Here is a 22674-nt window from a genome sequence, read left to right on the forward strand (position 1 = left end):
GGGACCTGAGAACAGTTCCATACGCACCCCATGGAGATCCATAGTGACCCCACTGAAGTTCCATTCTGTCCCCACAGTGCTCCGTAGGTTTCAAATAACAGGTCTATTACGACCACTACGAGCTCCATAGTGACCCCAAAACACTTCCATTGTGACCCCATGGGGCTTCATAGGGACCCCATTACAGTTCCACTGTTACCCCATTACAGTTCCCTTATGACCATAAGAGTTCCATAGTGACGCCACAGACCTGCATACTGAATCAGTAGAGCTCCATAGTAACCCCATAACAGTTCCCTTGTGACCCCATTGATCTCCGTACGTTCCACATAATACATCTATTATGACCCCACAGAGTACCATAGTGACCCCCATACATACATACATACAGAGCTCCATAGTGTCCCCATACAGCCGCAGAGAGACCCCATCACAGTTCCATTATCACCCCTTAGAGCTTCACAGTGTTGCACTGCAGCTCCATAGAGACCCCACAGAGCTCCATGGTGAACCCAAAACAGTTCCATTATGACCCCATGGAGCTCCATTGGAATCCCTGCGATGTTCCACTGTGACCCTATCACAAGTCCCCTTGTGACGCCATAGAGCTTCATAGGGAACTGAGAACAGTTCCATAGACACCCCATGGAGTTCCATAGAGACCCATGGAGTTCCATAGAGACCCCATAGAGCTCCATGGTGACCTCAAAACAGTTCCATTACGACCCATGGAGCCCCACAGGTATCCCTGCGATCATCCACTTTGACCCGGTCACAGTTCTCTTGTGACCCCATAGAGCTTCTTAGGGACCTGAGAACAGTTCCATACGCACCCCATGGAGATCCATAGTGACCCCATTGAGCTCCATACGTTCCACATAATACATCTATTATGACCCCACAGAGTACCACAGTGACCCCATAAAGCTCCACTGTGACCCCATAAATGTTCCAGTGATACCCCTTAACAGCTTCTTTATGACCATATAGAGCTCCACAGTGACCTCACAGAGCTCCACAGTGACCCCACAGAGCTCCATGGTGACCCCATGAATGTTCTATTCTTACCCCATAACAGCTCCATTATGACCATAAGAGCTCCACAGTGACACCATACAGCTCCATAGTGGCCCCATAGAGCTCCTTAGTGACACCATACAGCTGCACAGTGACCCCAAAACAGTTCCATACTGACCCCACTGAGCTTCTCAGTCACCTAATAATAATTCTTGGCAGACTCCACGGAGGTCCAAAGTGCCCCTATAACAGGACCATTATGAACACATAGCAGCTCCATGGTGACCCCGTCGAGCCCCATAGTGGCCCCATAACATTTCCATCCTGACCCCATCGAGCTTGAGAGTGACCCCACAACAGTTCCCCTAGGAGCCCATAGAGCTTCATGCGACTCCTAAGCAGTTCCCTTGGGAGCCCACAGAGCGTCTTAGGGACCTCCAAAGAGTTCCACAGACCCCCCGTGGAGCTCCTTAGTGTCCCCATACAGCTGCAGAGTGACCCCATCACAGTTCCATTATCACCCCTTAGAGCTCCACAGTGTTGCCCTACAGCTCCATAGAGACCCCACAGAGCTCCATGGTGACCCCAAAACAGTTCCATTAAGACCCCATGGAGACCCAAAGTAATCCCTGAGCTATCTCATAATGTCCCCATCACAGTTCACTCGTGTCCCAATAGAGCTTCTTAGGGACCTGAGAACAGTTCCATAGACACCCCATGGAGTTCCATAGAGACCCATGGAGTTCCAAAGAGACCCCAGAGAGCTGCCTAGTGACCCAAGAACAGTTCCATTATGACCCCATAGAGCTTCATAGGGACCTGAGAACAGTTCCATAGACACCCCATGGAGTTCCATAGAGACCCATGGAGTCCCAAAGAGACCCCAGAGAGCTGCATGGTGACCCAAGAACAGTTCCATTATGACCCCGTAGAGCCTCTGAGGGACCTGAGAACAGTTCCACAGACAACCCATGCAGATCCATAGAGACCCCATAAAGCTCCATGGTGACCTCAAAACAGTTCCATTACGACCCCATGGAGCTCCACAGGAATCCTGCGATGTTCCACTGTGACCCCGTCACAGTTCTCTTGTGACCCCATAGAGCTTCTTAGGGAACTGAGAACAGTTCCATACGCACCCCATGGAGATCCATAGTGACCCCATAGAGCTGCATAGTGACCCCACTGAAGTTCCATTCTGTCCCCACAGAGCTCCGCAGGTTCCAAATTACAGGTCTATTACGACCTCAACGAGCTCCATAGTGACCCCAAAACACTTCCATTATGACCCCATGGGGCTTCATAAGGACCCCATTACAGTTCCATTGTTACCCCATTACAGTTCCCTTATGACCATAAAAGTTCCACAGTGACGCCCTAGAGCTGCATGCTGAATCAGTAGCGCTCCATAGTGACCCCATAACAGCTCCCTTGTGACCCCATTGAGCTCCATACGTTCCACATAATACATCTATTATGACCCCACAGAGTACCACAGTGACCCCATAAAGCTCCACTGTGACCCCATAAATGTTCCAGTGATACCCCTTAACAGCTTCTTTATGACCATATAGAGCTCCACAGTGACCTCACAGAGCTCCACAGTGACCCCACAGAGCTCCATGGTGACCCCATGAATGTTCTATTCTTACCCCATAACAGCTCCATTATGACCGTAAGAGCTCCACAGTGACACCATACAGCTGCACAGTGACCCCAAAACAGTTCCATACTGACCCCACTGAGCTTCTCAGTCACCTAATAATAATTCTAGGCAGACTCCACGGAGGTCCAAAGTGCCCCTATAACAGGACCATTATGAACACATAGCAGCTCCATGGTGACCCCGTCGAGCTCCATAGTGGCCCCATAACATTTCCATCCTGACCCCATCGAGCTTGAGAGTGACCCCACAACAGTTCCCCTAGGAGCCCATAGAGCTTCATGCGACTCCTTAGCAGTTCCCTTGGGAGCCCACAGAGCTTCTTAGGGGCCTCCAAAGAGTTCCACAGACCCCCCGTGGAACTGCATAGCGTCCCCATAGAGCTGCAGAGTGACCCCATCACAGTTCCATTATCACCCCATGAAGCACCTTAGGAATCCCTGAGCTGTACCTTTCTGACCCCATCACAGTTTCGTTGTGACTCCATAGAGCTTCTTAGGGATCTGAGTACAGTTCCATAGACATACCATGAAGTTCCATAGAGACCCCATAGAGCTCCATGGTGACCCCAAAACAGTTCCATTATGACCCCATGGAGCTCCATAGGAATCCCTGAGCTGTTCCATTGTGACCCCATCACAGTTCTCTTGTGACCCCAATAGAGATTCTTAGGGACCTGAGAACATTCCATAGACACCCCATGGAGTTCTATAGGTAACCCCGTAGAGCTGCCTAGTGACCCCACTGAAGTTCCATTCTGTCCCCATAGAGCTCCTTAGGTTCCACATAAGAGATCTATTAGAACCTGAAAGAGCTCCACAGTGACCCCAAAACAGTTCCTGTATGACCCCATGGAGCTACATAGTGATCCCAAAAATGTTCCATTGTTACCACGTAACAGTTCCCTTATCACAGAATCACAGAATTGTAGGGGTTGGAAGGGACCTCCAGAGATCATCGAGTCCAACCCCCCTGCCAAAGCAGGTTCCCTACAGCAGGTCGCACAGGTAGGCATCCAGGCAGGTCTTGAACATCTCCAGAGAAGGAGACTCCACCACCTCCCTGGGCAGCCTGTTCCAGTGCTCCGTCACCTCACTGTAAAGAAGTTCTTGCACACATTTGTGCGGAACTTCCTATGCTGCAGTTTCCAGCCGTTTCCCCTTGTCCTGTCTCCACTCACCACTGAAAAGAGTCCGGCCTCGCCATTCTGCCCCCCACACCTCAGATATTTATAGACCTGGATCAGGTCCCCTCTCAGTCTTCTCTTCCCAAGGCTGAACAGACCCAGTTCACTCAGCCTTTCTTCATAGGAGAGATGCTCCAGGCCCTTCACCATCTTCGTGGCCCTCCGCTGGACTCTTTCCAAGAGATCCCTGTCTTTTTTGTACTGGGGAGCCCAGAACTGGACGCAGTACTCCAGATGAGGCCTCACCAGGGCAGAGTAGAGGGGGAGGATCACCTCCCTCGACCTGCTGGCCACGCTCTTTTTAATGCACCCCAGTAAGCCATTGGCCCTCTTGGCCACAAGGGCACACTGCTGGCTCATGGCCAACCCGTCGTCCACCAGGACACCCAGGTCCCTTTCCGCAGAGCTCCCCTCCAGCAGCTCATCTCCCAACCTGTACCGCTGCATGCAATTATTCCTCCCCAGATGCAAGACTCTACACTTGCTTCTGTTAAACCTCATCCGGTTTTGTTCTGCCCAGCTCTCCAGCCTGTCCAGGTCTCGCTGAATGGCAGCACGGCCTTCAGGCGTGTCAGCCAATCCTCCCAACTTCGTATCATCAGCAAACTTGCTGAGGGTGGCCACTATCTCCTCATCAAGGCCACTGATGATGTTGAACAAGACCGGACCCAGCACCGACCCCTGAGGAACACCGCTGGTTACAGGCCTCCAACCAGACTCTGCACCACCAACAACGACCCTCTGCGCTCTGCCAGTCAGCCAGTTCTCAACCCACCTCACTGTCCACTCATCTATCCCACACTTGCTCAGCTTTGTTATACGGATGTCGTGGAGGACAGTATCAAATGCCTTGCTGAAATCAAGGCAGACTACATCCACTGCTCTCCCCCCATCCACCCAGCCAGAGACAACATCATAGAAGGCTGCCAGGTTGGTCAAGCACGACCTCCCCCTGGTGAACCCATGCTGACTACTCTTGATAACCTCCCTTTCTTCCAGTTGTCTGGAGATGACATCCAGCACCAGCTGTTCCATCACCTTTCCAGGGGCAGAGGTGAGGCTGACTGGCTTATAATTGCCTGGATCTTCCTTCTTGCCCTTTTTGAAGACCGCAGTGACGTTGGCTATCCTCCAGTCTTCAGGCACCTCCCCCGTCCTCCAAGACCTCTCAAAGATGACTGAAAGCAGTTCAGCAATCACCTCTGCCAGCTCCCTCAGCTCCCGTGGATGCATCCCATCGGGTCCCATGCATTTGTGAACATTGGTGTTGCCTAGGCGCTCTTGGACCACCTCTTCCCTGACTGAAGGGAGGTCTTCCATTCCCCAGACCCTCTCACTAACCTCCAGGGTCTCGGATTCCCGAGGGGGAGGTTTTTCACTGAAGACAGAAGCAAAGAATGCATTCAGTATCTCTGCCTTCTCAGCATCCCCCATTACCAGAACACCCCCGTCACTTAGCAGGGGAGCCACATTCTCCCTAATCTTCCTTTTACTGTCCCTTTTTACTGCCCCCTTCCCTTCTAACATCCTAGCCCACGGGATAGCTCCAAGTAGGTCCCGGAAGAGATCATAGTTGGCTCTCTTAAAGTCCAGGATAGCAATCCCACTTTTTGCTTTACTTCTTCCACTCCGGATCTTGAACTCCACCATCTCGTGGTCACTACAACCCAAGCTGCCCCCGACCTTTACTTCCCTGACAAGCCCTTCTCTATTAGTGAGAATAAGGTCCAGCAGTACCCCTCTCCTCGTCGATTCCACAACCACCTGCATCAGGAAATTGTCTTCAACACATTGCAGGAACCGTCTGGACCGCGCGTGCCTGGCCACATTGCTTTTCCAGCAAATACCTGGATAATTGGAGTCCCCCATAAGCACCAGCGCCTGGGATCGTGACGCTGCTTCCAATTGCTTGTGGAAGGCCTCATCAACCTCCTCCTCCTGATCGGGGGGCCTGTAGCACACTCCCACAACAGTGTCAGCCATACCAGCCCGCCCCTTGATTCTTACCTACAAACTCTCCACTGCTACACCGCTCTCCCCCAGGTGGAGTTCAATACATTCTAGCTACTCTCTCACATAAAGAGCAACTCCACCACCCCACCTTGCCGGCCGATCTTTCCTAAAAAGCACATAGCCCTCCATTACAACATTCCAGTCATGCGAGCTGTCCTGCCACGTCTCCGTGATCGCAATGAGATCGTAGCCTTGTGACCGCACGCAGATCTCCAGCTCTTCCTGTTTATTTCCCATACTGTGTGCATTAGTGTATAGACGCTTCAGAGAAGCAGCATTATGACCATATTCCTCTCATGCTATCACTAGTTACAGAGAAGAAGAGGCCAATCCCCTCAGCACAACCTCCTTTCAGTTAGTTGGGACAGATCTACTAGGTCTTCACTGAACTTCCTCCGGAGTAAACAATCACAGTTCTCTCAGCCACTCCTCACAGGACTTGTGCTCCACTGCCCACACCAGCTTCACTGCCCTTCTCTGGACATGCTCCAGGGCCTCCGCGTCTTTCTTGTTGTAAGGAATCCAAAACTGAGCACAGTACTCAAGGTGTAGCCTCACCAGTCTGAGAGGGACAATCACTTCCCTGGCAACACTATTTCTGACACAAGGCAGGATGCCACTGACCTTCTTTGCCACCTCGGCCACTGCTGGCTCATGTTCAGATGAGCATTTATCCAGGTCCACTTCTTTTTCTCCAGTCTTCCAGCCACTCTGTCCCAAGCCTGTAGCGTTGCCTGGGGTTGTGACAAAAGTGCAGGACCTGGCCCTTGGTCTTGATGAAGCTCATACAACTGGCCTCAGCCCAGCAATTGAGCCTGTTCAAATCCTTCTGAAGGGCCTTCATACCTCCAGGCAGATCAACAGTTCCTTCCAATCTGGTGTCACCTGCAAAATTACTGAGTGTGCACTCAATCCTCTCATCCAGATAATTAATAAAGATGTTAAGGCCCAATACCAGCCCCTTGGGAACACCACTCACAACTGGACGCCAGTTGGATGCAACTCCATTTGCCAACACTCTCTGGGCCTGGCCATCCATTCTGTCCTTCACTCAGCAACTAAGTCCTAGTTTGCCTGCCGCATGATGGTTTCCAGCTTCTCCTGTTTCCTGCCCATGCTGCGTGCCTTGGTGTAGATGCACTGATAATTGAGCTAACTGTCTCAGCCCCAACCCTAGCACTGTTCCCACAGGCTCATCTCTAGTGAGCCTCATTTTATCCCCTTCCTCCTTCATAAGATGGGGAGGAAAATAAGAACAGATATATTTGATAGTATGTATAGAAACCTTACCATAGACATATGAAAAATTAACATGTTTTTCTTAGCCCTTGTTTGCCTCTCTGCTTTAATTTTCAAATTCACAACAAAAGAGGCAAAACACTTCATATGCCTACATAAAATGAAAATGCACAAGCTGCATATAAATGGATTCACAGCCTGGAAGGGATGAGAGAGAACTTTTTCCACACTCAAATAAAAATGTCATGTCAAGTGCAATGTGGTCAAATTTTCAACTGTCAGCACAGCAAAATCCCTTTATCACATCTCTTAATTCTGTCCTCGTTCACCACATGCCTATAAAAATTGATCATGATCTTACTGATTTCAAGGGGGTTACTCCTATGGTGTTGTATTACTTCGCTACTAAGAAACAATGGAATATCACCTCTGATATCTGAAGGCTGCACTGTAATCTCTGCCAGAACAGCATGAAATGAAGTACCAAAATAGGAATGTAATTCACTTAATCCAAACAGTTACTTACTAACTTCAAAACTTTTTGAGGGATTACTTCTACACAATTACCTTATACAGCTGTAACTAAATTCCAGTGGTTTAAGTCCATTTTACATGATGATGATGTAATTGTCATTTGATTTTCAGACCCAGCTGCAGCTCTTTTATTAGCTTTCAGTGGTCAAAGTATAGTTGCTATCTAAAAAAATTCAAATAAAATAATCAACTTGCTTCCATGTACACATTTTAATGAAATAACTGTGCGCAATTTTATAGAAGGAATAAGCCTTAATATACACTAAAAACGTACAGGATCTTTATAACCTTCCAAATATGACTTCAGACTATCTACATGGCTTAGTGCACTTAAACACTGTGGAAGCTGGAAAGGTTCCTTGCCAAACACCTTTTGGTGCTGAAGGGCTTCCCATTCCCTGCTGAACAGCAGCAGACAACTGGTGGGCTCTGTTGTCCATGACAAGTGGTCTGTACACATGCACGCCATCAGAGCCCTCCTCTCCTCCCTTTCAGCTCACCTGTATGCAATGACATTTTCACTTTGAGATTCTGTTGCCACCCAGCTCTCTTCTGTTTCACATGCTCTATGGGGGGACTAAGAGTAGAAGTCTTTTTTTTTTTTTTTTTTAATTTTAGTTTACACAGACAGGTTTAGAGCAGTATACATCTTCTGTAAGATGAATTATTTTTAGAAAAATGGATAACTTCGCTACCAACTGCCCCAAAAACATACCACTGAAGCTGTCTGCTGAAACATAAAAACACAAGTGCATAATGCGTTCTGACCTAGGGGGAAAGTAAAATTTTACTTAGCCCAACAAAAATAATTTTTCATCTTTCAGATGGCAATAGTTTTCTAAGCTTTCATCCAGCACTGTCTTTAAACCACTGTATGACACAAACCCTCTGGACCTGCAGCTCTCAGGAGGCACACTGCATCCACAGTATCAGAAATGCCCTTTACAATCTTTATTAAGAGAAATCTAAGGACTGGGACTTCGCTGGGGGATAAATAAATGCCTGAAAACACCCAGCCATGTTTTATACCAACTGAAATCTCTACATCTCGTTTTTGAAATGCATCAACTCCCAGAGTTAGAAACAAAACAGAAATGGTGTGGACAGAACTACATCTGACTACAAGGCCAACATCTTATTTTGAAGAGGAATGTAAAAGAAAACTTTTTACTCATGGCAGATTAAAAAACACAAATCACCAAAGCTAGATGAGCAGTTATCTAAGAAGTTTTAGACATTCTATGATTGGAGTTACGTCCCTTTAAAAACATGGATTAAGATATCTCTAAGGTTTTCTTGATGAACTTCATATTATTATTATGAAGGGAATACCAAAGTGGACCTACATGGAGTTTTAAACAGCTGTTCTTCATGCAGAAACTGATTTCTTCCACATATTCTGACATCTTAATGGCAGTAAAAGCTACATGAACGAAGAAAAAAGGATGACTGCTTGTGGAAGGAGTGCAGTCCAGGACGTATGGCTAGCTCCCAAGTGCACTGTTGTAAGAGAGATCATACTGTATTTCATGCCGCTGGCATGTGACTTTGCTGTGTCTGTTTCAGCTGTTACATCTCAGTGAGCTAATGAGGGATCTTCAGCAATTTACACTTTTCTTGCAAACTCCTGCAAGCTGTATTTTTGCTTAAAGATCCCACTAAATCCTAGTAGATGAGATGTATTGCTTAGTATTCTCTGTTATTTGGAAATTACAATCTCCAGAGAGGAGAAAAAATCAGATATCTGACTCCACCAAGAGGACTTTTGATGGCTGTACACAGAAAACCTGTTTTGTAGACAGAATGTTTGAAGTGAAGCATTCTTTCACTCTCACTGGATCTCATACTGCTGCTGCTTTACCCTTTCTGAACAAAGAAAGAGCCTCACAGAACAAATAGAATTAGTTTCTCTTGGTAGGAAAACACTACAAATACAAACACCCAGGGTCTCACTCATTAGTGTGATCAGCCCTTGCACAGTAGGTCTTGCAGGAAAATGCCTGTACTCCACCCTTTCTATGCTGCTGCACCCCTGAACTCCGCAATCTGAGGAACTCTTCCTCCCCTTCCTCTTCCTGTGTCACTCTAGATCTTCAAGTTATCCATAGGTTATAGTGCTATTTGCTTCCCGTGTAACATTTTCAATCTCCTGAAGGCAAAGGACAGTGCAGACTTGTGAGCAGCTGTCTCTAAGGACGCAGGTGGCCAGACACACAGTACCAATGTGATGATGTACAATGGAATTTTTTTTTTGAAGGTTATTTTAACAGACTGTTACCAGCTCAGTTTTGTTCTACTTAAATGATTTTCTAAAGACAATACACCCAGGTCCACAGATACAAGGGCTTGATGTATTAAGCAAAGATGTCACTGTTTTTTTCAGATGGGTCTGTGTATTGAGGAAATGAAATATAGCTTATGTTGTTTTAGAATTTGTTCCAACTTTCTAAGTTATCTTAATGATACATTCTGATTTCCTTTGATTTGAATAGGGTTTCTATTAGCTTTCTACTATCTGGTGTTAGAACTGAGAAATATTTGGACATACTAATGTTGTTCAAACTACAGAAAAACCTCACAGAACCTTTGCATTTTAGTGCCTTGTTTGAATACTTTGTCTAATCATGAATGAACTTGAATTTTGAACTCTTGAAAATGCGTATCTACAAGCTAGCAGAAATACTTCTTGAAATAAAAACTTAAAAATGACAAACAAAAAACCAGAAATCTCTTTTGAAACAGTCAGCATTCAAAAGGTTGAATGTGAGACAATTAAAAGTATCAGAAATTTTCTTTACTGACAAAATAATCGAAAGTCCAGCAAAGTGCTAGTTGTTAAGCCAAATAATCCATTTCGCAACATTGCCAAACAGGGTCACAAAACTCCCTTTTCCAGTTCCACAAGATAAATTGGCAAGATGAGGTAACAGGCTGTTACATCGTATTTCAAGACCATCAATGGGAAGCACTGCATGTTCTGACCCAGGGCATGTCGTGCTAACTCAACAATTGGCATGAGCACAGCAGCACCAGGCTGGGAATAACAAATGATGTGGTCAATGAAGTGTCAGTGTATGGCAGATACAGAAGAGCAGTTTGAACTAGGAAAGCTTATCTCTCTTCGTTAAAATATTGATTTAAATCAAACACTGAATCAGGTGACAGCTAATTTTATACAGAATGTACTTGTTAAATATCTGTGTTCCATCAACAATCAGCCATTTGTCAAACTGATCCAGGATTTGCTTTATTTAGTTGTCTTGTTTCCTTAAATCTCTGTCCAGTTGCAATATTAAACTATGGACTATGTTCTGTACACCTGACGTTATTTTTTAGAAAGATAAACCCCATGTAATTCAAAAGTAAACTCATCCAAATTTTCCTTTCTGGATACATCACAATTTATGACATCTTTCTTTGTCCAGGCTTTGTAACTTTTTTGACCTTCGAATGAGCATCACACAAACTACCCAGACAAATTACAGAACGCACACAGCTGCTGCTTCAGAGCAATTACTTTTGCTTACAGCCTGCAAGAACCCCTTAAACGTTATGCAGATAGAGAAGCAAACCTCCAGTGTACTGTTGGAGCCATGTTTCCAGCAATGGAAACTACTGTAAGAGAAAGGCAATTCCTTACGTTTGTTTGGCACAGATCACTCAAGTTTTGTGCACTCTGAAAACTATTCTTATTTTGTATTCTTGGCGCTTTAAAGGAGCAGTGTACGAACTCTCTGGTTTTAATCAGTTAACAGCACAGAAGTTGCACTCCACAATCAGTGTGAGTTAGATCAATATATTATTTACAATGTATGTACCATTATGCTTTACAAAAAGCCCCATATTTAGTTTTAAAGGCAGTTCAGTAGGGGCTTGCTCCTAAATCCTATAACATAACCCAGATTTCTGGACAAAATCAAACACTTGCCCAAGACAGCCAAAACTGCACAGAAGCAGCAAAAACCACAAACTAACCCATAATAAAGGGCAGCCTACAGTCTTGGTGCCCACAAAGCAAAGGAGGAGATGTAGCTACAGTCAGTTTGTTCCCTACTTTCCCCTTGCTTTAAATATGAGGTAATCTGTACCAGCCCTTTTCCTGGTACACTTTACTTCTCTGTCCACCCTCATTCAGCTGTGCTGACAGTGAACTGTCAGACAGAGCGACTGCTCCATGCAGTCCCACCCACACAGACAAAGTGTGGAACAAAGTGGCAGCAGCTCCCTCTCTCCATACAGCCTTTGGATCTGCAGCACAGGGAAATGGAAAGTAAGGAGACACTTTGATCCCTCAGTCTTCTGTGGAGGCTGAGGACAAAGTAAATGAGAGGAAAAACTCTTAAAAGATAATGGCTTCTTCAGTCTTTGTCAAAGTGACTTCACTGAATGCTCCTTTTTATTAAGACTCTTTCAGCTCAGCTCTGTATTGTCAAGTTTTAATGCCCTTTCAAACTGAGTAATAATGCTTTCTGAAAACATGCACAATTTACTGTGCAAAATGCTATTTAGTGCAAGTCAAATGATTAGAATACGTCCCAAATTTTCAGTCCTGGTTGTGATCCTGAACAACAGTGGTGGAAAATATTTTGCCCAGAAGAGCTGTTTATCCCTGTCCCTTCTTAACAGCATTTCCCAAAACTGTAAATCATATCCTGCAGCTTTTTTAGTTGCTTCAGGAATACTCATTTGCTAAACCCTATTCTCTATGTCAAAGTTCTCATTTTGAAACTTCTCAACAGAAGAATATGAAAGAAGATAGGAGAAAAACTAAAATTGGAACAGCGTCAAAACAAAAGGCTGTGTTGACTCATCTCCATGACTGAAGCTAGTTTATTTCATATAATCTCTCAAGTAATAGTTACGATCGAATGGTAAAAGTAGACACGCACTATGGGAACTATTACAATGTAATTACTTGAGGGGAAGCTATCGCGGAAACCTTGGGCTTACTAAAAAATCACTGAGGTACATTTCTCTTTCCTTAACAAGGAAGATGTCAAAATAGATAATTATAGAAATGCTGGACAAGAAATGCTAGAAGTTTCTTTTTATAACGTTTCAACTTCTACCCAACTGCACAGTTCAGAAGACACTGAGTTTTGTTACTGTTTAATAAGTAACGCATGAGAAAAGCAGTCATTCACTGTAGTATTTCCTATTACAAACTATCTTCATACTCCTTACACCAGTTAAAGAAACACAAAACTCCATTTTGCTTCCCACAAAATATTCAATATACAAATATGTATACATACACGTACGCATACAAAGAAAGAAACAGTGAGGATTTAACCTGTGAATACCTCTATCTACGCTATATATGGACAACAAAAAAAAGGAGGCCTCTAGCAGAGAATTTACTTCCAGATCCGTATTCACAGAACAGTTTTTCTGTAGGTACTCATGTGCCCATTGTGAACTATCACACTGGCAGGTCCAGAGAACTGCTTTCCTCTCCATGTCAGTTTCGCTAGCATTGCCACAAGAAGTTTCTCTGGTTTTAATGCTCACATTCTCCGGTACTACAAGATTGTCTGTAACTTCACTTCTCTCATAGAATCATAGAATCATAGAATCACCAAGGTTGGAAAAGACCTAAAAGATCATCCAGTCCAACCATTCACCTATTCCCAATAGCTCCCACTAAACCATGTCCCTCAGCACAACATCCAGCCTTTCCTTGAACGCCCCCAGGCTCGGTGACTCCACCACCTCCCTGGGCAGTCCATTCCAGTGCCTGACCACCCTTTCTGAAAAGTAATACTTCCTCATGTCCAGCCTGAATCTCCCCTGCCGTAGCTTGAAGCCATTCCCTCTGGTCCTATCACTAATGACATGAGAGAAGAGGCCGACCCCCAGCTCACTACAACCTCCCTTCAGGAAGTTATAGAGAGCAATGAGGTCTCCCCTGAGCCTCCTCTTCTCCAGGCTCTCCTCGTTTTACTAGAAAGTTAGGAGCACAGCTGAGTTATTCGGGCACCCCCAGGACATTATCAGAAGTAGTGCACAGCTGCAAGGTTTGTTATGGGGGAAAAAAGGGGTTTGCATTGCTAAATACATTAAATGTATTAAATTAACTGAAATACATTTGTGTTTCATTTTAATAGACCCTGTCAATCTGACATCCACTGAATTAAGTATTAAGCTTGTAAGCTACAAATAAAAAAAGCTTAAAAAATGCACTACATACTGGATATTTTTAAGGTTAGCTACATCCTTAAAAAAGGCGCCTGTTGGTTCCTTAATGCCAGGCTTTGAAGCTGAAGATTCAGTGTGTCTCTTACAGAGGATATCTAAGCTAATTTTAGTAATATTACTCTCTCTACCTATATAAGGAAAGACTTGGCTATGTGTCTGATATAAATACATATTTAATTGATATACTTAAAAAAAAAATTATATATATATAAATGATCATATGAAGATGAGTGACAGAGAGTCTCTCTCTATCAAGATAGGCACCAAAAATGAAGCTTATGCTAAGTATCTTATGCATCCAGCATCTCAGGATCTGCACCAACAGAAACTACCATTTCATTACCTTTTTAATATCTATTTATATTTTAATACCTATTTAATATAAAATATAAAATATAAATATAAAAATATATAAAAATATATATAATATAAATATATCTCAAATTTTATATAAATTTATACAAAATGTAAATATCTCAAATTTATATAAAATATGAATTTATATAAAATATAAATTTTATATAAAATATAAATACCTAATGAGTGCAAGAGATGTAGAATGCTTATGAATGTCATAAAAATGGCTCTATCAATAAAGTCTTGAGAAGTTCTTGTCAGCAGATCTTTGCTTGGAATTCATTAAGGTACATAAAAAGCCAGATCAGTCTTACAGCATTACACTGTTCAACATCTTTTAATTATGGAGAGTTCCAGTTTGGTGAATGGAACAGCAACAGGAGACCAAAAAGAGAGTCCACAGGAGGATTTACCCCTTGCATTTTTTTTTCCCATGCAACTGAGACATGCCAAATACAAAACACTAAGATTCCATGTTTTAAGTCAGAAGTGAAATCTGTAGACAGAATAAAAATGGTGTCATGAGCTCACCATGCTGGCCAGCATAAATAAGGACAACTCACATTCGCCCTCACTTCAGTGACTGATGTAATGATTCTGAGCTACATTTCCTTGGCTTACAAAATTCACTGGTTCCCAGGAGGTGCTTGCTGGTGCTATCACAGCAAGATGTGTTCAGCTGATTTGTGAAGCTTCACAATATTTCCCAAGTTTTATAATAGACCTCTCCAAGAGATCTGAATGTACAAGCATTTTGGCAACCTCTATCACCCACAGCTGAGAGCTGAATAAAAGATAAATATGTAAGAAAAAAAAAAAAAACACCACAAAATACTACATGGGGATAGTAGGCAAACGGATCAAAGAAGTGGAACAGAAATTGTAATAAAGCTTAACATAAAGCTCAATATACAATATAAATTTAAAAAAAGGGGGTAGGCTGAAAAAAAAAGACAATCATAAAAAAAGAATTGCGATGTTTTTCTGTGGTGTTACAATGTGATGTTGACAGTAAAATGTCATTAAGGCACAAAACAGAAATGGCCTAGTCCCAAGAGAAATATATAAAAGAACAAGAAGATTTGTTATACATATATTCAACAAGAAACATGGTCAAAAATATTCCCTGGTTCCACAGCTTAGAAACAGCAGTTTACCATATCAGCATTACTGTCAAAATGGGAATATAATGTACAATAGCTACCCACAAATTGTGTACCTAAAGCACTAGAGCCAGTCAGTTCTACATATGACACCAAATAGTATTCCGTATGCACTTCACCACTATCTTTACGATTACATTGTGATACAACAGTTTCTAACCAAAGAGGAAAGTAGAACACGCACGTCCCCCCATACTAATACAGAAAAAAAAAAAAAAAATAAGCTGTGTATCACATTTAAAAAGCATTGCAAATTTTTAGCAAGAATTTTTAACATATGTGTATTTGAACTAGCTTCCCTTATACGGGACAAAAACAAACAAACAAAAAAAAAAAACCAAAAAAAAAACCAATCCACATTGGAGATTTTGTGAAAGAAAAGGTAACTGCTATTCAAATTGCTGGTATAATACTTCTGCTCTGATAAGGACAATGCACAGCCCTGCAGGTAAAATACCTAACTGCTAAATAGTTTTTCAGATCTATTAATTCATGGACTGAAGGTACAAGCAGCTCTGTTAACTCTGCATCACTATTCCCACTAGTCTTTCAGCCTCCATAGATTGCTTCTTTCTGGGACGTAAAATATTCAGAACACCATTGATCCACAGTTCTCTCACCTGTACAGACTCCATCTCTACATGAGATGAAAACAGCCCCAGTGCCAGAAGGAGCTTTACTGTACAAATCCTAAACTCAGGGCTGCCCATGTTCTCTGGAGTAGGTTCATCTCTGGACGATTAAGAGTTTGGCTCTTGCAAATGATAGCATAAAATGCATGAAACACCTCATGCCTTCAAGTATCACATGATGTGATGCTTTCAACACAAATGTTCTATGCATACAGTATACCTGGGACATGGCCACTTAAAAGAGCAGTCCAAGCTTAGATGGAATGCTTTCTGAGGTATCCCTTTTGCACAAAAAATTAGGATTAGGAGGGAGGGAAAAAAAAGTTTGTGGGTTTTCTTTTTAGGTGTATTAATTCTTCTCTGGTAAATTTGAGGGTAAATTTAACATTTTCTTCCATTCACGCATGCAGTGTAGCCCTTATCTCCGCAACCTCAGAGGCAAAGGGTAAAAAAAGGCACAAACAGTTGAAAAGCTTTAAGTTGCATGGGAGCTATGGCTTGTAAATATCATATGAAAAGCTTCTCAAGCTCATCCTAATGTACAAGTAGGCAGAACAACATTTCACAATCGATGCATTTCAGAAGATCCAAGTGACCAAAGCTTTGGTCAAAGCAATTATTCTTATTGACCTAAGTCAAGTTTATGTCCCTCTGGCTGTTAGTTTGAATCTTCTGTAGTAACCCACGCTTTGCCGACTCAATCACTCCTAGCTAACACTTAGCAACTTACAGTGCAAGCCCAGGGTAAGAAGTGGAAATGTGTGCATATGTGTGCATACACGGACCAGAAGCCAAATTCATTCTACTCTTTACAAAGTCATTAGCATTAAAATTAGAGGATATTTTGCTTCTTTGTTCTACTAGGAACCACTGAGAGAAAAAATCATGGCTGCAACTCCCCCATCTCATTAGCAATGTACTATTTGAATGCAGTCTGTTTGCTTGTATTGCTGGCATCTGAATTTGAAACCCGCATTTTAATGTCGGCTACCTTGAAAAAAAGGTTGCATTAATACGCAGAGGACCTGTCCTAAAAATTTACAGCAGTAATTTGAGAATTGATGTAATTAAAAAAAAAAAAACAAAAAAAAACCTCTTGAATAACCATGACTATCTTAAAGACTCTAATTTCAAATAAATAAAAGAAACAAAGAACAGAATATTGGGAGTTTTATTTCCACGTATTTTTCATTTTCCTAAGTATATACATCAAGTCTTAATGTTATTTCTTAAATTAGGCAAGCAACACTATCTTCTCACCCCAAAGCAACAAGTTACTGGACAAGTAAGAACAAAAAAGTCCACTGTAAAAGAATTACTGTAGTTTTAACTGTCACAATTGAAAATCTAAAGACAATTCATCTCTTACCTCAATGGTGGGTGGATCCTTTCTTTTTTTTCTTATCCAAGCTGCAAAAGAAATAAAAATCAATTGGATATTTCAAAGATAACAGACAGTATTACAACTCAAAATGATATTGACTTCGTAATAGAAAGCAAACATTTATATAAAAATTTGCCAAGCACAGCAAGCCAAAACAACATTTCCCAAAGTATCAAACCCCAATATGCTATGTCCCATGTCAATACTCTCAGCTATCATAGAAGAAAAAAAACATCTTCCTGTTATGAGAGCTTGAGCACAGCTTACACACTACCCAGAATGGCAGAACAGGGCTTTAGACCCAGCCTTCTGTTGAGCTCGCTACACAGAAAAGCAGAGTTTCACCCTGAGAAAACATGAAAGTATGAAAAGCTTTAGACTACTCTGGAGAAAAACACCCCCTGTATATGCCTCAGGCTCTGTTAAAGCTTGAAAAGCTCTCATAGACATTAGCGTTGACTAAGTTCTTTCATGGGATGCAAAATATAGCCATAAATCTGCACAAGCTCTATCTGCCTAGTCTCAGATAGGCTGCAAGGTTTTACCTGTTGCACCCAAGGGAAGGTACAAAATAACAGAGGAAAGAAAGGTTGCTCCCTCCATCTCAGCAAATTCATGGAAAGGACAGCAGTAGAATTAGAGCAGTGGCAATGTTGGTTGTCCTGTGATTCTGGTTTCCCATTATGAACTATAATCAACAGCTGTATGTCTGCTCCTACCATGAACTGCCTGTCAGTGCAGAGCTGACTGGAAGCAACAATCCAAGGGGATTTCATTGCAGACAGAAAAGTGGTACCATGTCCAATCTTGCTTCATTCAGCCAATGAATTATGACAGAGAGCTCCAACTCTGTTACAGAAATTGTTAGATGAACAAATTCCCTGACTGTGAACAAGTCAACATGCATCTCTCTTCAAAAGTACCACTACCAAATGCAACATTTTCTCAAAACTGTTGAATTCACAGAACTGCTAGGTGCCAGTTAGCATATTTTGTAGACATTTTATAGACATTTTGATTTTTTTCCCCATTTCTACTTTTTAGATGAATTTGTAGAAGCATGCAAATAGCAGCGAGCAGATGGACAAACATTAAGAAAGCAGATAAAAGGCACAATGTTCTTCTATATTTTTGGATAAAAGTTTATCATGCTTGAAAATTAGAACAAAAATGCCATTTTCACTATCACACATTATCACTCACACACAGTATTCCTGGTCATTTCTTTCAAAAATGCTATTAAAATGGATTATTTCAAATTTTAATCTTCCAGTTCCACTGGATTTTGAGGGGAACTGCAAATAAATCAAGCAGCAAGCTCAAAGAGCACGGAGCCACAATTTCACCTTACTACTGAAAATACTTTCACCTTACTACTGAAAATGCAATCACCCATACAATGAACTAGCACTACTCTGCTTCAGCAACATGACGAAGTTGATTTTAGGAGGAATAGCTTAAAATTAATGTAAGAATGGAATTAAAGCAGGAAAAAATGTCATTACACAGCTTAGAAATCAGTCACCATGGCAAAGCCAATAGCTCTAATTCAAGGTTAATGATAAAATAATCTTCAATTACATGAAATTGTTTGTTTCTTGTCCATCAGATGACAATTTCTGAAACATATTTTCTTAAAATTATCATGCATATATACTTATGAATATCAATACCTGTCAACTCAGTAGTCTTTTAGTCCTAACAAAGTTAAGACCTATATACGCAACAAGGGGGAAGTGTCTGAGTACTGAAAGCAACACCAAACCTTCTGCAAAAGCTTTATGTTACTAGAAAGCAAAACCAGCCCATTACAATAATTTAGTTACAAGATGACTTTCTCTTTAACAATCAGAAAACATTCTGCATGTATTTGTAGCACTTACAAGCACTTTAACTTTATGAGAATTTCCAAATACCAAATCCGACAAGACGCACACCTAAGCTGGTATGCTGACAGCAATAATGTTATTAGAGAAAATCATAGCACAAAAGTCTTTCCTCCTGAAAAAAAGTATCATCACTGTTCATATTTATCAACAGTTCTAATCACATGCAGAAATGCTAGAAAGTGCTAGAAATATCAAGTACCAAGAAGTATGTTTAAAAGATGCAGTTGGGAAAAATGGAAAAGAAGTAGCTTAAAATGCTTGGTGAAAACTGAAGTGTTGGGATTACTTTCCATGAAGTATCATCTTCTTTCCTTTCTGTGCCTCATTTATTTGTCACATGGATGTAATTTGTTACAATCCCCCTGGTCTCAATTTCACTGCTCTCAGCACCTAAAAATGACTTCATTTTGTTGAAATTGCCAGTATTTTCTTAAAACGCAAACATTTTCACAGCTGCATCCTAATTTCAACTGGTTACAACTTAGTATTTCTTAAAAATGACCTTAAAATTTGAAATTCTACACAAAATGAGCTGCAGCTACAAACTATTGTTGAAACACAGTCATTACAATAGATTTTTTTTTCACTGACAGATAGGACTCATAGTCAGTTATTTCGGTAATGATTTTCAGATGAACGGAATACTTCTGTTAAAAGATTTTATCATTTGATCATCTGCCTGAGTACAAGCACAGTGAAGGGTAGTACATTGTGTACAAGTTATGTCAACAGAACCCAAGAATTGAGGAGCATTATGCAATTTGTTTTCATTCACAGAATCACAGAATGGCCAGGGTTGGAAGGGACCTCAAGGATCACGAATCTCCAACCTCCTCCCTCATGCAGGGCCACCAACCTCCCCATTCAATACTAGACCAGGCTGCCCAAGGCCCCATTCAATCTGGCCTTGAACACCTCCAGGGACGGGGCATCCACAACCTCTCTGGGCAGCCTGTTCCAGCACTCTCTCTGTAAAGAACTTTCCCCTGACATCCAACCTAAATCTTTCCTCCCTCACCTTAAAACCATTTCCCCTTGTCCTGCAGTTATCAACCCTTTTGAAGAGTTGATTTCCCTCCTGCAACTTGTAGGCTCCCTCAGCCTGTCTTTGTAGGGGAGGTGCTCCAGTCCTATCTTTGTGGTTCTCCTCTGGACCCTCTCCAACAGCTCCCTGTCTTTCTTGTACTGGGGGCTCCAGACCTGGACACAGTACTCCAGATGGGGCCTCACAAGAGCAGAGCAAAGGGGGACAATCACCTCTCTGTCCCTGCTGGCTACCCCTCTTCTGATGGAGCACGGGATACCATTTGCTTTCTGAGCTGAATTAATGAATTATTAATATATCACAGTTAATACAAACACTCAAAAACAATCAAACTATCCTCAGTTTATTTCTCATACCATTACCCAAATACACTATTATCAAAAATGTATCCATTTAAATTCACAAATAACAAATAACACACACACAGTTATCGTGCTCTTCCACAGTACACAGTTATCATTTCTTCCACAATGTTCTTGTGAAGAAATTGGCTGCCCATGGTTTGGATGGGCGTATGCTCTGCTGGGTGAAACACTGGCTGAATGGCCAGGCCCAAAGAGTTGTGGTCAATGGGGTTAAATCCAGTTGGTGGTCAGTCACAAGTACTGCGGCCACTTCTACTTACCATCTTTATTAATGATCTTGATGAGGGGATTGAGAGCACCCTCAGTAAGTTTGAAGACAACACCAAGTTGAGAGGGAGTGTTGATCTGCCTGAGGGGAGAAGGGCACTATAGAGGGAGCTGGGTAGACTGTATTGATGGGCCAATGTAAACTGTTCGAGTTTCCATAGGGGCAAGTGTCGAGTCCTGCATTTTGGTCAAAACAACCCCAGGCAACCCTACAGGCCTGGGAAGGAGTAGCTGGAAAGCTGCCTGACAGAAAGAGACCTTGGTGTATTGATGGACAGTTGGCTAAATATGAGCCAATGGCATCGTGGCTTATATCAAGAATGGTGAGGTGAGCAGGACTAGGGAAGCGATCCTGCCCCTGTACTCAGCATTGGTGAGGCCCCACCTCAAGTACTGTATTCAGTTTTGGGCACCTCAGTACAGAAGGGACATTGAGGTGCTGGAGCAGATCCAGACAAGAGCAACAAGGCTTAGAAAAGCTTGGAGAATATGTCCTACGAGGAGAGATTGAAGGAACTGGGACTTTTTAGTTTGGGGAAGAGGAGGCTGAGAGGAGACCTTATTGCTCTCTTCCAGTATCTGAAAGGTGCTTACAGCAAGAGCTCCACTGGTGACAGGACAAGGGAAATGGCCTCATGTTGCACCAGGGTAAGTTTACGTCGGATATCAGGAAAAACTTCTCTACAATAAGGGTGGTTAAGCACTGCAATAGGCTCCCCAGGGAGGTGGTTGAGTCACTAACCCTGGATGTGTTCAAAAACCATTTGGATGTGGTGCCCAGGGACATGATTTAGTGGAGGGTTGTTAGTTAGGGTAGTACGGTTTGGTTGTGGTCGGACTTGATGATCTTGAAGGTCTTTTCCAACCTGAGCAATTCTATCATTCTTTGATTCTATTTTTCTTTCCATCTATAAAATGCATTCGAACACATGCTATACCAGGGCTATCACTTTCCTTCTTTTAATACGTGTCAGAATTACAGATTTTGTTCGTTTAAGTGTAAATAAAACTTATTTACTAATTCACACCTTATTTATTTATTGACACAGCTAATGGAAACCATTTTCCAACTTACTACAGGTAATTTCACTTTACCATTCACATTACCATTCACTGTATCTCTAATGAACTGCATTAGAAAATCATTATTTAATGAAAAAATCATTCATTGCTGCATAACTGAGAAGTATAACAAAAAGGTACTAGAATCTCTTCATAGTCGTAAGATGAATTTAGCTTTAATGTACAATATCTCCTCTGAAAAAATCCATTCCAGAAACATTTTACACAAAGCACAGACTAAGATACAAGATTAAAAGCACAGAAGTTTTCATCTGAATTCAGTGCATTCTGCTATATTTTACTTCAGTTTCAAATAATTTCGTCAATATTTCAAAAGCAACACATTTTTCTAATTCTATTTTTTTTAGATTGTTCATCTGACCACTCTTCAGGGGGAAGAATAGGAGGAACTTAATACACTTAATCTTCAATAGTTTTCAGGTGGAAATATTTTGAGCACCCTATCTCTGATTTCCAAGCAGGCAGGTATTATGCAGTATTTGACCACACGTACACTCCTAAAAAAAGCCCAGTGACAGTTGCAGCTAGAAAAGATTTCCACATGAACACTCATCTTATACATTAACAAAACAAAGTGCTCTCACACCCTGTCAGCCAAAATGCTCCAAAATGGCAAAAGCAGCAAAGTTTACATATACG

The 22674-nt window shown here is 42.2% G+C and overlaps 1 protein-coding gene across 1 annotated transcript in view; it reads right to left on the reverse strand.

The window, feature by feature from the left end:
• The window catches only part of NDUFAF2 (NADH:ubiquinone oxidoreductase complex assembly factor 2), a gene marked incomplete at both ends in the record, with an annotated part of 61199 nt that overhangs the window by 10886 nt on the left and 27639 nt on the right, over positions 1-22674 (reverse strand). The window contains one exon of the mRNA XM_079548287.1: positions 17372-17412. Coding sequence (XP_079404413.1) covers positions 17372-17412 — 41 coding nt within the window. The remainder of the gene's footprint in view (positions 1-17371; positions 17413-22674) is intronic.

This window comes from Tetrao urogallus (assembly GCF_951394365.1).
Source record: "Tetrao urogallus genome assembly, chromosome: Z".
NCBI lineage: Eukaryota > Metazoa > Chordata > Aves > Galliformes > Phasianidae > Tetrao > Tetrao urogallus.